The 17,968-nt window shown below is 46.2% G+C and overlaps 1 protein-coding gene across 1 annotated transcript in view; it reads left to right on the top strand.

The window, feature by feature from the left end:
* GET4 (guided entry of tail-anchored proteins factor 4) overlaps positions 1 to 17,968 on the top strand; it is a 621,709-nt gene that overhangs the window by 545,026 nt on the left and 58,715 nt on the right. The window contains exon 8 of the mRNA XM_069647221.1: positions 7,472 to 7,544. Coding sequence (XP_069503322.1) covers positions 7,472 to 7,544 — 73 coding nt within the window. The remainder of the gene's footprint in view (positions 1 to 7,471; positions 7,545 to 17,968) is intronic.

The raw sequence follows: 17,968 nt of genomic DNA, 5'->3' as shown, positions 1-17,968 counted from the left end.
GTGTGAATCCCTTCCGTCTGGGTTGGACACTGCGGATTGTGTTTCACGGTCCATGGCTACGAGCACCGTGATGCAAAAATTTGCGTGGTTGCGGAAGTCTGGTTTTGTACCCGATGTGCAGGCCTGTCTTCTCAATATGCCCTTTGACGGGTGGCATCTTTTTGGCAGCGAGGCTGACGAGAGCCTTGAAAAGTTCCAGACCTCCAAGGCGGCTGCCAAATCTTTGACGCGGCTGTCCGTCAACCTCTGCTTTTTCGTCCTAGGGGACAACAATGGATGGGTGGTTCCTTTCGCTATTACTCCTCATTTGGAAAGGTGAAGGGGATGCCCACTCAAAGGGGCCTCCGCAGAGGCACTCGTTGTGGACGAGGTAGGGGTGCCAAAGCCGCTCAGGCAGCTGCCTCTTTGCCTTCTGGCACTGCCGCTTCTAAGCAGCTATGAAGCCATGACTCATCGTTGTCCAGTGGGGGGCAGGCTGTCGCAGCATCTCGAAGAATGGCAAGCCATTACTTCCGATGCGTGAGCTCTAGATACAATAGTCCACAGTTACTGCCTCCCTTTTCTCTGACGGCCTCACAGCAGTCCAGCGGGGAAACACTCTTTGAAGGTTCCGGATCCACTCCTTCTGCAGGAGATTTTGGCCTTGCTGGAGAAAAGCGCTACAGAACCTGTGCCTGTGGCGGAGTGGGACAAGGGTTAGTATTCCCCTTATTTTTTGACACTCAAGAAGGACGGAGGACTGAGACCCATCTTGGACTTGCGTTACTTGAACAAGTTCCTCAGGAAGGACACGTTCAAGATGGTCACTCTCTGATCCTTCAGGCCCTCCAACATCAGGATTGGTTGGTGTCATTGGACCTGCAGGATGCTTATTTTCATGTGCCGATCCATCTCAAGCACAGGAAATACCTCAGGTTCGCAGTCAGAAGATCCCACTATCCGTTCCCGGTCCTGCCGTTTGGGCTTGCCTTCACTCCGATGGTTTTCACCAAGCTTGTGGTGGTGGCAGCGCATCTCAGGAGACGGGGATTCACGTTTACCCCTACCTGGACGATTGATCAGGGCGCATTCTCCTGAACGAGTCTTGGATCACCTAAGTATCACCTGCGACTCTCTTCACAAGCTGGGCTTCTCCCTCAACTTCAAGAAGTCGCATATGACACCATCCCAACGGCTCCAATACATAGGGGCTTTTTTGGACACGTCCTTGGGGTAGTGCTCGCCACCCAAGGTGAGGGCTCATCACATTCTTCAGATGGTCAGTTTCAACAAGCCCAGAATCTTCTGGCTTTCGCATTCGTATGGTTGCTCGGCATCATGGCATCCTGCATTTTTCTGGTGCCAGGGGCCCGCTGGAGGATGAGATCCCTTCAGCGGACTCTAAGGACTCGGTGGTCCCAGTTCTCAGGCAGGATGTCGGATCTCCTTCATGTTTCACCCTCGGTCTCGGAGGAACTTCTGTGGTGTGCCGACAAGGTGAATCTCATGAGGGGAGTATTTTTGGCAGCCATGGCCGAAGGTCACAGGGGTGATGGATGCATCCCTGACAGGGTTGGGAGCTCATGCCAGCGATCTGTCCATGAGCGGTCGCTGGTCTCCATCGGAGTCCAGACTTCACATCAATCTTTTGGTGCTGAGAGCCACTGAAGGCTTTCCTGCCGTCTGTATAGGGGGAGGAATGTCTTGATAATGACAGACCGCATGGTGGCCATGCATTACCTCAACAAAAGAGGGGGTGTAGGGTGTAGGGTCACTGCCTCTGTGCATGGAGGCAATGCAGCTCTGGTTCTGGGCGATCAATGTGGAATGTCCCTATTGGCGGTTCATCTAGCTGGCAAGGAGAACATGGCGGCAGATTCTCTGAGCAGGCAGAGCGCAGTCTCCCACGAGTGGAAGCTAGCTCAGGAAGTTGTTCAGGAGATCTTTGCCCTTTGGGGAGACCCACAGGTGGACCTGTTCGCAACCGGAAGTGCGAAAGGTTCTGCTCGAGGGAATTTCCTCTGAGAGGAGCTCTAGGAGACGTGCTCATAGTGGAGTGGTTCTTTCCGCTACTGTACGCATTTACTCCAATACCCGCCATTCCTCAAGTACTCAGGAGGTTGAGAAGATTCGGGACCCGCATAATCCTCATTGCCCCAGATTGGGCTCGGAGAGTGTGGTACCCGGACCATCTGGACATGTTCTTCTGTGCTCCAATACGTCTGCCCCTCAGAGAGGATCTTCTCTCGCGGGAGGAAGGTTGGGTTCTCCATCCAGAGAGCAAGACTCTCAACCTTCACGCATGGTTTCTGAGAGGTTGAGATATAAAGATTCGGACCTTCCGGATGATGTAATGGAGGTGTTGCTTTCGTCTAGACGGCCGGCAACGAAGTCCCTGTTCTGTTGTCGTAAGATTTGCGACTGCTGCAGAGGAAGGAATGTGGATCCTTTTCAGTGCTCGATTCCAGAGATTCTCTTTCCTGCTTTCCTTGGCCCACAAGGGTCTTCAGGTGGGCACCATTAAAGGGTACTTGGCAGCGCTGTTTATATTTAAGTGCTCTTCAGAGGAATGCTCTTATTTAAAAATCCTGCTGATCACCCAGTTTTTGAAAGGGCTCACAAATGTATTCCTGCCGTCGCCATTTCAGGTGCTGGTCTGGGACCTTAATTTGGTTTTGAAATTTCTGTTGGGTGCTCCATTTGAGCCTTTGCACTCTTGCCCATTGAGGCTTTTGACTTTTAAAACTGTTTTCTTGGTTGCAGTTACGTCTGCTAGAAGAGTGAGCGAGTTACAGGCATTTTCTTCTAAGCCACCCTTTACTTTGTTCCACAAGGACAGGGACATACTAAGAGTTTGTCCGTCCTTTTTGCCTAAGGTTGTGTCCGAATTTCATTTGAGACAGAAGGTGGTACTCCCTGCTTTCTATCCTCCCCCTCATCCTAGTAAGGATGAGGAACGGATCCTAGGAGAGCATTGAGCTTTAATCTCTGCAGAATGGCCAAGCTCAGAGTGGTCGACCAGCTTTTTGTGGGATATACTGGACACTGTTTGGGACAGACTGTTCTAAGCAGACCCTGTCTAGGTGGATTATCCTCCCTATTTCGGAATGCTACCGGTTGGCTTGTAAGGACCCTCCTGAGGGTTTGCCTGTCCACTCCACCAGAGGCATCGCCACTTCGACAGCACTCCAGAGGGGTGTGATAGTTAAGAATATCTGTGATGCTACAACGTGGTCTTCTATAAACACATTTGTTAAGCATTACTCCCTGGATACGTCCCATGCTCAGGATGTTGCCTTTGGTAAAGCAGTTCTGTACTCTGTCATTTGAATTGGGTATGTCTAAATTATTTTCCCTCCTCCACTCATCTTTACTGCTTTGGGATTCTGTCATAGATGAGGAATACGTTGGAGGACATAATCCATTCGAAGAACAAGTTACTTACAAAACTAGTAACGTTCATTCGACTGGATGTTCCTCCAATGTATTCCTCATCGCCCTCCCAGACTACCCCTCTCAAGAATTTCCCATGCCATTACAGCTTACGTCCCGCAAGGCTAAGTGCAGTCGGCTTAGGACTCTAGGTATGTATGCCACACGTTGTGAGAAGGGAAAAAACATGAACTGAGCCTACGGGCACCGTGCGTCCTATTTGTAACATCCGATGACGTCGACAGAGGCCCTCGAGTGTCATGGACCCGACGCCATCGACGCAAAGGGCGTCCTATCTAAAAAAATAAATCCAAAGCAGCACAGCTGTGGACATTACATGCCATAGATGAGGAATAATTTGGAGGAACATCCAGTCGAAACGGCGTTACCAGTTTGGTAAGTAACTTGTTCTTCTCACCCAATCTATGTGCAACCCTATTAAAGAAACCAAGTGTGGATTTCAGCCAACCTTACTACAACAAGAGAGACAATGCTAAGACACCATGAGGACAGAAATCGGCATTCCTAGCCAACCCCAGCCAACAACCTCATCTGATCCATAATTGCTACCAGGTATCATACTTGTATAGAGTTGTGTGAACGTTAGCACTTGCCAAACTTGAACTAACTTGTGGATATTGGCATGGGCATTGACTGAATGGAGTTGTGAATGAAGGCAGGTGCCGCCCCTGGACGTAATTGCAAGCGTTAGCATGTGCCACTTTTCGAAGGGGCTGGGAGCAGTAGCATGCATGAGCAACTGAATAAGATGACGAATGCCGAACAGCCGCCACATATGGATGGAGTAACCTTGGCTGACTGATGCCGCACACCGACTGGACTGGGAATGTTATCGGGAACAGATTTGAAGGGACACACAAACGCTTGCCTGCCCTGCATACAGACAGGTGTCACTTAGGTGGCGGTTGCCCAACCTGGACAAGGGTATGAATGTGAATGGATGGCATGTGTGAAAGGAACTGTGAGTGTCCAACGGCCCCAGATCTGGGCGGGGACGCAGAAGCGCTCACGCACCCCACCTGGAGAGAATACGGAAACTTAGCGCCTCGCTTACAAACAGCTATGCCAATTAACCAATCCACTAACAATTTCACCACTCTGCATACACCTCTCAAACTCTAACCAACCACAAGCCTACAACAAAACAATCCGCACAAACTTCACTACACTGCAACAACAAACGAACCACACATAGACTTGCACAACAGCACACGACTACTGACCGTAAAACACCCCAAGCCGAGCCAACGGATTTACCGGGCTGAGGCCGCCAACAGCACATCAATGCTCTCTTGCACTTTTCCAGCTTATTCCCACTAACTCACCCCCTCGCCCTTTTTTTCAGAGCCGCCAAAGCGCCAGGGGACCACTCCCGTGGTGATAGTGCGCGGTACAAATATTCTTTAACATTAACAACCCAATGATTGGGAAGACCAAAAAGAGGAAGAATGGGCACAGCGGTATGAAGCAGCCAGAGATGAATAGATCAGCATCAGTGGATTGTCACATGGATCCGCTGGAAGATGTATAACCCCTAGGACTACTTTACCGAGCAGCATTTAAATTTGACATAAAGACACAGGATTTCGATGAATACTTTGATCTTCATCAAGAACAATCTGGAAGAACATCTGTGTCTCATTGCAACACATTAATGATCTGTAAAGAAAAGTATTACACCTTCCCTGCCTAAAACAGCTTCAATCGGGGGGCGTAAATGTGCAAATCGCAACCGCCAGATACGTGGGTGCAGTACTACTTTGTTTCAGAGCACCCTCATGATGAAAGGCAGAGCAAAGGGATGTATGCTTTGCTTGGAAAATAGCACTTTCAGCTGACTACAGTGTGGCTGTTGGTAATGCCTGGGCTGTAATGGCAAAATATAACCAGGCACTATGTAACAATCTCAATGCACGTCTTAAAGATTTACTACTTATACAAAATCTAGTGCACGAGGGAGAGCAATCTGCAAATGCCCGCCTTAAGGATGCGTTGGAGGCAGCAGAGACTACTTTATGACATTTTTCAGGAGCAGCAGCAACCAAAAGGCATAGGCAATTACAAGGCACTGGTTTCAAACCAGAGACACAGGCTAGTTTAATTGATAAACCATTAGACACGCTACTGTTTGGAAAAGCAGGCGGCGAAGCTCTCAGGCAAGCTAAAAAAAGCAGCATGACACCCATCACTCTAAGGCCAATCTTAAGTAAAACATTCCAATCCAGAGGATCACACTGAGACAGATGTACTTTTAGAAGCCAAGGCTTCCTTTACACTATGTCACATTTTTACCATTTACCCTTCAGAGGATTTGGACAGCACATGAGGCAGACAGTCCAGCTTTTGCATTTTGCCACATGGGGCCAGTGGCATGGAAGAGGGGCACCCTCAAGGGGAGCATCCTCCTCCATATAGCAGTGACTAACGTATTCCGGTCCCTTGTCATGTCACTCCATGAGGAGACCGAATCACAGAACTCAACCACACATGGTAGGGGATCACAACCGACAAATGGGTGTTCAACACAGTGAAGGTGGCATTCTGCATTGAGCTAATGCGGCAATCAACCACCAGAGCACAGGAAGTTGCCAGATCATCATTAGCTTAGTTTGCGAAGAAGTGAACAAACGGCGCATTGTAGCAAGTCCCCAAGCACCAGTAAAACAAAGTTATTTACTTAGTCTATTACAAACCACAAAAATTCTAAATGACAACATGTTCAGAGGTAATTCCCCTTCTAAAGAAAGAGACTACATGGCGACACTGGACATGATCAGGCATGTTCTCATGTCCCAAGTCATTGATAATATGTCTGGTTCTAGTGGAGAAAAATGTCACGTTCAATTCAAAGTGCTTCCTTTTGGGATTGAATTGGCAACACATGTATTCACAAAGTTTCTAGCAGCATTTGCTGCACACCAACACACAACTCAGTGTATATCGATCTAGACTATTGGATAATCACAGGGAAAATCACCAACACATTCTGCACAAATACCCAAATGACCATCAGGTTTCTTTACGATCTGGTGGTTCCAGTTAAGCACCCAGAACTCGCACTTAGTCCCAAGGCAATCCAAATGTTCTTTGGGGCAATTCTAGACACAAGAAAGGTGATGGTTTACCCTTTGCAGCAAGCTCTTCTGCTGCAGATAACATATCGATCCAACCAATCCAAAGCAGCTTGCTCATTAATGAGACTACTGGGAATGATGGCATCAAGCATTTTATTAATTCTGTTTACTTGCCCACACATGAGTCACTTGAAAGTCAATGATCACAAACAGGCAAGTGGGTCAATCTATCGATTTGGTTCTGAAAAGTTGGTAAAGGCACTAAAGACTCTTGCAAGCATGTTAAATAGAAAGCCTTTCATGAATCTGCCAGCGCTAGTGACTATAATGATTAATGCATCAATTGTGCATTGGGGATCACATTGCCAGTCGCACATGGCAAGTGGATACCTTAACAGCATCCTTTCCAAATAAACGTTTTGGATGACCAGCAATGAAACACGTTCTATGCAGTTTTCAAATACTTCGTTTGCACTTGCTGCAATTAAGTATAGGTCTGGATTACCCTATATTGCGAAGATGTGAGAGTGCATTTGTGTTGAGATTCCACTTGTGTTCCTGAACCAGCAGCCTGCTTCGACGTTCTGCAAGCAGCTCTAAACAGATACAGGCCACTGAAACACTGTTACTGTGTAAGTAATGTCCTCCCCATATGGCCTATTGTGTGTGTGAGATCTACTCCCCCCGCCTACCCTCACCCTTTTTTTTATCTGTCTTGATCTTACGTTGTGGTGGAGGTGCAGATTGGTAAGGCAAATGAGTTAAATTTCAGCCTCTCGAGGAATGGGCAGGGGAAAATATCTGTGCGTTTCTGTTGATCATAGAAAATGGTCCTACCGTGGGTCACTGATCTTTCAAACATTACAACCACTCTGTTCTAAGAGCTTTACTTGCATTTTATGTCTTTTATTCAATCTGTTCACTGTTATTTTGCAGTATGCTCAGGCAACCTTTTTATTTTTCAGTACCTAGACCGGATAGGACAGCTGTTCTTCGGAGTACCACCGAAGCAGACATCATCGTATGGAGGTTTATTAGGTAACTGAAATTCATTCTATTGTTGATTAAGAATAAAGTCTTTGGTGTGTTCTTTTAAACCACATGCTTATCTTCAGACATTTAATTGATATGATAAGTTATTTATAACGCGCTTAATACCCAGAGGTTTCTAAGCATGGACCCGGGGATCGAACCAGTGTTGCTCCGTGTCGTCTTGCTTCGAAGGCGAGCCTGTTGCAGCTGCGCTATCCTTAGTGGAATTTAAGCGATATGAATGCTTATTACTTCTGTTCTGAAGCAGTTGATTAGATTTGTTCTCATGTGCCATTGAAACCTACCCAGTTATAGATTCTCAGTACCGTTGCACCTCTTATTGGTCTCGGCATACTTTGGGAGTGGGGCAGGCTTTGTGGCACCAGCTGATGAAGACTACATTTCTCAGAATATCGATGCAATTTGACTTGGAAGACTGCAGTGCGCGAACAGTTTCCTTCAAGCTATTTAGTTTCAGGTAGATGTCTCATGAACCACATTTTGCTACCGAAGTCGGTCATCCTCTTTTACACTCCCTGGTTTACACCACAGGATATAAAACACTGATGATCTTTCTTGATGGTAGACCATTGGACAAGACCTGCTGGACACCTGCTGGAGAGGTTCATCACACATTACTATTTTACTTTAACATTGATGCTAGGGCAAGCCCCCATTAATGAGTGCAGTTTGAGGTTTTTTTTCTCTAACAGGTTCGCCACTCCCAGTGTTTCACTGCTGAAATCACATCCAAAAATAGTTTATTTGCCTCTGCATAAAGTGGGCTACGAAAGACCTTAAGATGATGTTTTCAAAAGTCCTCATGACATTTGGAGATGATTAAAAATGTACATTTAAGTAAGCTTCCAATATTGGTGAAAGGCAGCATTATTACAACTAAGGAGCCTATCCCTTTGCAGCAAATGCTTTTCATTGGATATATGTGCTTTAAGAATTCCCTCCTGCAGACTCCATGGAACAGTGTTTCTCCATCATAATTTCTTTATTAATATTCATAAACGCTGTGAAAAACACTCCTATTGTGTACCCACCTGAAAATACCACACAGGATCCATGTAGATTGATGAGAAAACCTTATTCTATTAAATTCTCTTCCAGCAGCCCGAGCTGTGACCTCCTCTTAGCTCTTCCACTCTCAACTCCTCTGGTTCAAACCCAAACATGCTCTCGTTCATTCTGCTGGGGCCATACAATCCACATTCCGTTCATAAAATTCTGTAATATCTCAACTCTCTCTCGCTCTCTCTCAAGGAGGATTGTGGATCAGCTTAGATCACATGCTGTACCTAGGCCGACATCTAGTGGTAGTCGCAGAGTATTACAATATTTGTTTTCGAAACTCGAAAAGGGATGTTGACAGGGTGTGTCAGTAATACTATCCCTAGTGTGACGTCCGCTGTACCCATGGTCCTTCACGCAACAAGGTCCCTCAGATTGTTTTTTTCTGCCATCAAAGTTGAACGCAAGTTGCAGAGTACCTTCTTTCTGACTAACGCCATTCATTATACAAGTTTTAAAAGTAAAATTTCTTCAGCGACGGATTGCAAGGAAAGATTCTTCGTCGACGACTACCTCGACCGTATCGACAAACTTTGACAGGGCCTACTTGGCCCCAATGGGCATCGGTCCTTTACAGTAAGGAGAGTGGGGGGAAGCCATCACTTCTTTCCTTTATAGAATGCCTATTTCCCTATTCTTCCTTGTCCATCGCCGGGCTGCCATCTTTCCTTAATGTGAAAAACCACCATTTAAATGTTCACCTTCCTGTAACATTTGGTTTCCCTGGAAGCACTTGCACAGGGACTCTGCCTCCCCAGGGATCCCCCCCGAAAAGTATTGCAAGTTCTCCAAGCTTTTTCGGCCCAAAACACTAAAGGAATGTAAGACTAAGCGCTGGGCCCATCACGCCATGCAGGCTGAAGCCGCTATGGATGTGGAGGGAGCCTCCAGCGATGTCCACGCCCTAAGTGACGCTGAGGGCGATAAGGACCCGACTGTTTCCACGTGCAAACCCTTGACTCATCACCCAGTGGCTCGAGCACCCACACTGCATGCCAAACAAAGCACACTCCCCATGGCCCGCTGTCGACTACTTCGTCGACTGATACACGCAGTGTCGAAGGGATGGTCCGAAAAAATCCCTGTCCTCTGGGCCATCGCGTTCGCCATATGACAGGCCCCCAAAACAGACACTGAATGCGACACCGTGAACAAAACAAACCCTCGGGTACTGACAAACGTGCGTCGAAAGACGATTCGACTGCCCTTTCCAAGAACTCCAAAATGAGGGAGCTTATTTTTTTTCATTTTATTTTTTTATTTTATTTGTGTATGTTCCGAATAGGAACTTTACAAAGAATTTTCATGTTGAGCAGGTCTTCTTAAGAGTGACCTGAGTCATGGTATTTTTTTCAATGTCTGTTGTAGAATTTTAACAAAGGCTAGTTGCCAAGTGGTTCTGTTGCCAGCAATCAGTCTCGCCCACCATTTGTCCTCGTCCCACCATCTATCTTCAGCCAGAAGGTGTTGGAGATGGGCCGTTCTTATTTGGAGGTTTTTTGGGCACGACATTAGCAGATGACAAATCGTTTTATTTCTGTGCCGCATAAGCGGCACTCGCTCGTCGTTGAAGTTCCTCTGATCTTTCGTATTTCATTCGTTTCTAGGAGATTTAGTCGTGCCCTGAGCATGAAGTTTCGTACCGTTCTACTAGGACATATTTTCAAATACCTCATTGGTTCATTTAGGTTGCAAGTAGTTTGAGGTAGATGAAAGAGCAATTTGTTTGCAGCTGCAGTGTCTTGTGTTAGCGACCAATCAAGATGTTTCAGTTTCTCGGTCACTCTGACTGGGTTTGAAATAAGATCTTCTTCAGAGCAGGCAACTGTGAGCAAAATGGCCTCATTTTCCTTCTTCCATGATGTTAGCATTTTTACCTTTTCTGACTGTATTTCTTTCTTGATCACGTTATAGATTTCTTGACTATCTTGGATTATGCATTTTCGATATAGAAGAAGGGATTTGATGTTGATTGTGCCCGCAAGAGATAGGAGACTCAGTTCACGTCTTATTGCCGGCATTGATGTAGATTTTGGCAGAGATATGGCAGTCTTCCAAAAGAGGCCTTCCAACTTTGGCCAAACTGATTTAGGTATCGGAGGCATCGCCTCTGGGCCGTATGTAATTGTAGGGACCACTTTCTTTTTGTAAAATTCCAAGACTGGAATGACTGAAAATTTTCCAAATTTCGTGTCTATTGCCTTTCCTTGTGCTGCTAGCTTTTTTGTTTTATGTTTTAAAGAATCTTGCATAGAGGTTTCATATTTCGAACTGTCAATTTGTACTCCAAGGTACTTTAACTCTTTTATTTTTTTCTATCTCGGATTCTTCTAGGAACCATTCATATTTTTCAGATCTTTTTGATGCCTTCTCCCATATCATTATTTATTTTTGTTTTTTCTGTGTTGATTTTCGGGTTATTTTCTCAGGTGTATAGTAATAGGTTGTTTAGTTGTCTCTGTAGTCCGATTTGAGTCTGATCGAAAAGAATGAGATCGTCCGCGTGCCAGAGTCTGCTTATTTTTTGATTTGCCAGATTAGGTGGAAAAGTTCTGGTGAGATCTTCTGATTCGCCAAAGTCGCCTATATATGCGAGGAACAAGGCGGGAGCTAACTGGCAACCTTGTTTCACTCCTCGTCCAGTCGGTATTTCTGCAGAGAGGTTTCCTTGCTATGATAACCGCACCCTGAGTGTTTTATTAGTGTGTAGGGCTTTTATCGGAAGAAGGATCTCATTCGGGCAGTTCCACTTTTCTAGTTTCTCCCAAAGACGGGCCCTGTCCACAAGATCGAAAGCTTGAGATAAGTCTTTAAAAGCAACAACAATTCTAGGCTTGCCTTCCAGTACCTTACTTTTCAGTATGCTGGTAAGATGTTAGCTGTAGTGCCGGCATTTCTTTTGAACACCGATTGAAAACTGTCGTTGCACGGGGCCAGTTTTGCCCAGTCCTTGAATCTTGTCAGTATTAGCGTCCCAAAAACTTTCCCGATGCAATCCAAGAGAGCTATTGGCCAAATATTTGAGGGGTTGCTAATGTCTCCTTTCTTGTAGATCGGGACAATTGTAGCTTTTGTTCATGAGACAGGAATGGATTTATGGATTGTACATCTCTCGAAGATTTTCTTTAGGAGGATTGCCCATTCTGTAGAATTGCTTTTGAGATCTATATTGGTGATCCCGTCTGGGCCAGCCGCGCGGGAGTTTTTGAGCTTTTTCAGCTGGCCTGTAATTTCTTCCAGGTCATTGAAAACAAGCCAGTCTTTGCCGGTGACCACCCTCTGATTGGTTTCCTGATGCGAAGGTGATTTAAAAAGGGTGGTGAAATGGTCAATCCATTTTTGTTCGCCCACGTTGTTTAAGATCGAGTTGTTCCTCGAGGGCGTTGGGGTTTTCAATAGTGACCAAAATTCTCTTGCTTTATTGCCGCAAATTGCTTTTAACATGTTTTCTGAGTCGCGTTGGTAGTCGATGGTGCTTGGCCCAGTTTTGGTAGATTTTTATTGCGGTCAACAATTTTTCTTGATTTGATGGTGATTTCCCCAGCTTTCTTTTAGTTCTGCGCAATTTGCGTAATTTTTCTACTAGTTGTGTATCATAATTGTGCATGTGTGAGCTGGTGGAATTTGGCTTCAACTTGTTTTTCACAATAAAAGGAACTAGTAGTTGGACGTAGTCTGGGTTTCCCTTAGGTTGTTGCATTTCCCCCTGGGTATACCTTTCTGTCAGACTTCTAATTGAGTTGGCCGTAAGTTTCAGACGATTTCCCTGCTTATTTGGTTCAACACTAAGACTCTTGTTGTGCAATTGAGTGAAACCATTTTGCCACAATGTTGTCAGTTGATTATGGTCACTTTCTGTTGTTTTGCAGACATTGAAGGTCACTATCTTTCCCAGGAACGGGCGAGATACAAAAATGTAATCTATTGTTGCATGTAGGGCACCCTGCTCCCATGTTGGGAGGCTGTCTTTTTTTGTGAAGATGGTATCCAGGTTTAACATTTTTCTTGAGGTCATCAGTTTTGACCATTGTTGGCCTCTTTTTGTTGCCGCTGAGGTTTTCTTGATTTTTCCATTTAGTTCATTCTTGAAATGACATGAGATATTCAGGTCCCCACATATTACAATGAAGGATACCTGATGGATGGATGGACTAAGCGTAGTCGATCGTTTTTTCCATCATGGATAAGAAGGTGTTTTGCTCTATGGCCACGGGATTCCAATATGAATTGATGAGTGCAATTTTGACAATTTTATTCGTCAATGAGTCTTCCCAGTCGATGAGCACTGCCAAGATTGATAAGTTTCGACAGCAGCGTTATATTAAACTTCAAGCCTTTTCCTTGGCGGCATGCTATCAAGAGGCCGGAAGTGGGGCGTGCAAGAGATCCTTTGTTAGCCGGTGCCAGGATTATGTCATATCCGTCTAAAACTGGGGGGTTCGTTAGCCACGTTTCTTGGAGACAGATTAGGTCATAACAGGCCAGGTCTGCGTCTCCCGGTGCTGTCAAGTGGAGGTGGCCTCTCGTATTCCATGAGCAAAATTGTAGTATATTCAAGTTTTGGTCGGGAGGCGGGTCGTCGAGGTTGCTGAGCTGCCGGCCTGTGGGTTGCTATTTATTTTTCGTTTGGTCATGGCTGCCTAAGGCCTTGACTCAAAGTGCCTGCAATTTGTCTTTTCCTTGTTGCGTGATCTTTGCGTATTTTCCAAATCTTGCCCGCTCAAAGGTCGAGATGTCTGAATTTGAGCAGTGTCAATTTCTCTTTTATTTTTCAAGGAAGATTGTTTTCTAATTGAGGCGCCATCGTCTGAAGTATTATGTCTATTGCTCCTTCTTGGGGGTGCTGTAGAGTTAGTTTTGGTATCAAGGTTCATTTAACAATATTTAATATTTTTGCTTTTCACAGTTTGTGATTAAGGTTGCTTCCATTTATGGGAAATGTATCATTTCGCTGGTTGACTGTCCGGGGTCCCTTTGGGGTAAGTTTCAGACCTGTTGCCCTTCTTTTTCTTTTATCTGAGGTCTCTTGTCTCAACAGCAGAGTAGGGGATTGATCCGTCAATATCTAGCCTAGTTCTAAAAGTTCTTCATATTCATCGATTATTTTATATTTCAGCCTCTCTGACGCAATGTATAAGTAGGTTTTTGCTTTACGATGTGAATGGTATGGATCACAATTGCCAATTCATCAGACTTTCTTCGGCGAAGCGCTGGTATAAATCCAAACAATGCGAGAATTCCCCTGCTGCGGTTTAGGATTATGTCATCTCTGTTTTCAGCACATTGCTCCAGTTTTAAGACCCAAGCTGGTCTTTTTGAGTCTCTTGTGGATTTGTGATGGGCTTCAATTTTAGATTTATAGTGTATATGTTGGTCTTTCACGTTTTCCTGAGCTGAGTTTGCTTTAGAGATTGTGTATGTCTTGCCTTTTAAAGTTGACTCATTGTCTCGACGACGTTCCCTATTTGAGGTTGATCGTTGTGGACAGAGATCCGGCGACCGACCTATCCGGTCTGGCGAATTTCGCCGGGATGAAAAGGATACTTTTCGTGACCTAGGGTCGGTTGTCTCCTTTCTTTTTGGCGTCTGCTGAGAGTTTTTTCTTTTGTTCTCGGGTGTGTGAGATGACGAGGAGAGATCAGCTGCATTGTTTCAGGAATGCTTCTGACGCTGGGGTTCTGTAGTCCCGATTTCCTTCTGAACGGCGGGGGCGTCTCGATTTGGCCTTGTTGCTGGCCTTGGAGAATCAATGTCTATGTGCTGACTAATGTTCATCAAATTTCCATCTGCAAGGAACTCTTCAGTTGTTTTTGGCAATGTTTAGTTGTCGTTGGGCTTTGCGATCTGTAGGGCAAAGTTCGTACTTGGTTGAGGTGTCATATTGATTTTTCTTTTTTTGTGATGGATTTACCTGAGCCTCCCTCCTCTGAGGTTTTTGTAGATCGGGCTCGGTTATCAGGGTTTATTGGCATTGGGCCAGTGAAAATCGGATAGGCAAGGTCTTTACCCTCAATGGATGGGGTTTGTTGAAGTGGACCAGAAGAGTTGTCGTCAATAATGTAGATGGCGTCTCGTGTGTCTGACTTGCGAGTTTCAGGCGTGGACACCGTTTCTTCTACATTGATTGCGCCAGACATGCTGTTTAGCAGTTGTGATCGTGTAACGGAATCTGGTCCAGCAGTTCCTGGGGCTTTATTCCATTGATGTGTATTATGAAGATGGGAGTCACTGTAAATATTGGACTTCTTCAGGTGGTCATCTAGTGCAGTGATGTAGCCTTCTAGGAATATTAATTTTGTGTGCATCATTGCTTGTATACTCGTGTGGTCCTTGAGGTTTTCGCTTATTGTTTCGTAGAGTTTTGTGAACGGTGCCAGGGCAATTGTTACTGCTGACATAATAGACAATAGATCAGACTTTTTTTTCAAAGGCGAATCTATCGTAATTCCGCTTAGCTGTGGATCTTTTTTTGCCACTGGAGTTCTAAGGTGGCTTTCACTAAGAAGACTTCGAGTGGAGGGACCATTTAACAAGTCTATGGAGTACCGTCGATCCTTGTCCGTGCTTTTCTTTCTGATCGAGTTTTTGATAATTTCTTCGACTTGACAGTGACTTCTTGGAGGTTGTTTTTCTGTGTAGTTTGGCATATAGCCTTCAAAGTTTTCTAGATTCTTCTGAACAGACATGGTGTCATGTACTGATGCCATTTCTTGCGATGTAGGTGAGATTTGAGGAAATGGTTGAACATCATTTGCCCACGCCTCCCGTGGGTCATCTGAGTTGTGCATCTGAATTGGCATGTTCTTCTCAATTTGCCGTCCAAGCCGAGGTGGCCTTAATTCAGGGTGAAGTTTCTCCCCTTGAGGTGGGGGGAGGTTAATTGGAGTCTTTGAAACTGGCGTGAGCCGTATAACCAAGGGCGGAGTGATGTCGCCAGTTTGGGGCAATGTCAGATTGCTGCTGGTGATTTTCCCTGTCTCTTGTCGCTGTGTATCCCCCAATTGGGGGGCTTGGTTTATCTTGTCGGCGTTATGATTTATAGCAGAGCACTCAGGTGTGTAAGTAATTTTCCTCGACTTCTGAGGGGGTTGGCAGGACATAACAGCCTCCAAAATGTCAGCGTCTGTCAGCTCATCCTGCACTGCTTGAGGTTCAAATGCTTTGAAAAAATCTGTTACCAGGCTCACCGCAGATGGTTTCTTAGAGTCTGGTTTCCATGTTTTTTTCCTTTGCTTCACCCCTTGTTTTTTGGAGACTGCAGATGTGGCGGCGATGATCGCTTGTTTCTGCCTACTTGATTTAGGCTTCCCTTTCAGCTTAAGTTGACGTTTTGGGCCTTTTTCGGGTGAGGCTATCTGGCTCGAGTGGCACTTTTTGGTTGGATTGTTTTGGACGCACACCGCTTCCTCTGGTGGCCCGATGGAGTCCTTCTCAACTGGTTGTGCTTCTATTTCATCTGAGCATACATGAAATGTTTGTTGCGAGTTTAGCTCACTTTGCGACAAAGGGGTGATTTCCCCCCCCCCCCCCCCCCCTGGTGCTGGAGGTCTTTTTTTAGTCTGGTCACAATGGATCCGGGCGAAGGTTTGTAACCTATTGTCAGGGTTATATAGACCCAAGGTCTTGAAACTTGTCGTAATTTTGGGGGTTTCCACAGTGTCATGTTCCTCAATAAGGCCGACATTTTGTTGTAAGAAGTCCACGACTTTCAACGGAGCAGAGCGGGAAGGGGGCTGGAAGCGAGATTGTGTTTCTCAAGTCCTGCCTCTCTCCCCATTCGCCTGGAGGGGGAGGTGCCCCCGGAGCTCCAGCTTCCCCTGCTAGGCAGGCCTGTGGCGTCTCTTCGGCCCCTAGGCCGCCCGGACTCGGCACTCTCCGCTCCCGCTCCTCGGTCCTCGCTCCGGAGAAACCCGACGACTGGGGTGGGGCCACAAGCAACAACGGGCCGGCACACAAGGGCTGTGGGGGGGGGGGGCGCGGACACCACTGCTACGGGAGGGCTCCCTCCGTCTCTGCGTCTCCCACCGAACTCGCCCGGAGTCGCCGTCCCAGCCATCCTCTCAGTCCCTGAGGTGCACGGCTGATCTCAATGCACAGGCGCTGGCAATATCCTTGCGGACACTGGATCTTTCCCCACGTCGCTGTTGGTAAGTTAATGATCCCTTTACGGGAGGACGATTTGCAAGTTTCTGTGCGGGAGGAGGTGGACGCAGGCATGCACTTCTGACCAGGCGTCCTTCAACCTTTTGCGTAGTTTCATTTTCTTTATTGGAGTGGACGGGGGAGTCTGCATTTAAGTCAGCCATGGGTGCCAAGACTGCCACTCTCGGCCACTCTGCGTCCGCTCCACGGAGAATGGAGTGTTTGATGGAGGGGTAGAGGTGATGTGAGGCAGGACACGCCTCCGATTCAAAAAAAAAAATAAACAGGAACAGACTTTGGGTTTGGCAGCAAGACTGCCACTCTCCGCCACTCTACAGCTTATTAAAAAAACATGTCCCAGACACACTCCGCAAATCCAAAATGTCGAAAAACACAATCTTCAATGCCCCCACTCCCTAAATCCCGCATTGCAAATGCTAAAGCACCCTCTCTCTCTCTAGTGACACCCTTTCATGGGCCATGCTGCACAAAAAACCCTCAACATCGGAGAGTATCTCTTCCCCTCTGTTCCCGGAGGTGTTTTCCAAGCTCCACCCAATGGACCCCTAAAGAATTCAACAAAGTAATGCAGAGAATGTCATGCTTTGTTGACTCTTTTGATAGTCACCCTGATCAACTGTCCAACCTCCAAGGGCCCTCCCAAGGGGAGGCAGCTAAGAACCAACCTATTGCCAAAAGACCACGACTAGACACTGCCCAGCCAAGTACTTCACAGGACATGCCAGAAGACTTATACTACATTGACATTTCAGGCTTTCAAGATCCTGGTTCAATAGCAGACCAAGGGGACCAAGATGACCTAGAGGACATAAACCAGTATTATGATGATGACGTCTATATCCTACAATCTCCGGACCATCATGACCAACCCCGTGGCTGACTCCCCTGTGGATAATCAGCTGCAGTATAATGAGCTCCTTTTAAAGGCTGACGAACATTTTAAGATCGATGCCCAAGAGGCACAAGTCGACAAGGACTTTGTAGAGGACATCCTTCCTTGGGGATGAGATGGCTGCAGTACAGTTTATACCACTCCTGCAGTCCATCCAGAGGCGCATTCACCCTTCTTTACTTACCCCCAACCTTACGAGGGCAGTTAACCACCGTATTGAAAAGATGTTCTGACCCATTATACATCGGGGGTCAATTAAAGCCTGACTCTCTCTCATCGTAACTACCACAAGAAA

The sequence above is a fragment of the Ambystoma mexicanum genome, chromosome 2q (assembly GCF_040938575.1).
Source record: "Ambystoma mexicanum isolate Mex_15411 chromosome 2q, UKY_AmexF1_1, whole genome shotgun sequence".
Classification (NCBI taxonomy): domain Eukaryota; kingdom Metazoa; phylum Chordata; class Amphibia; order Caudata; family Ambystomatidae; genus Ambystoma; species Ambystoma mexicanum.
Note: the sequence above shows the minus strand (reverse complement) of the source record. Positions and strands in the feature narration are given on the sequence as shown.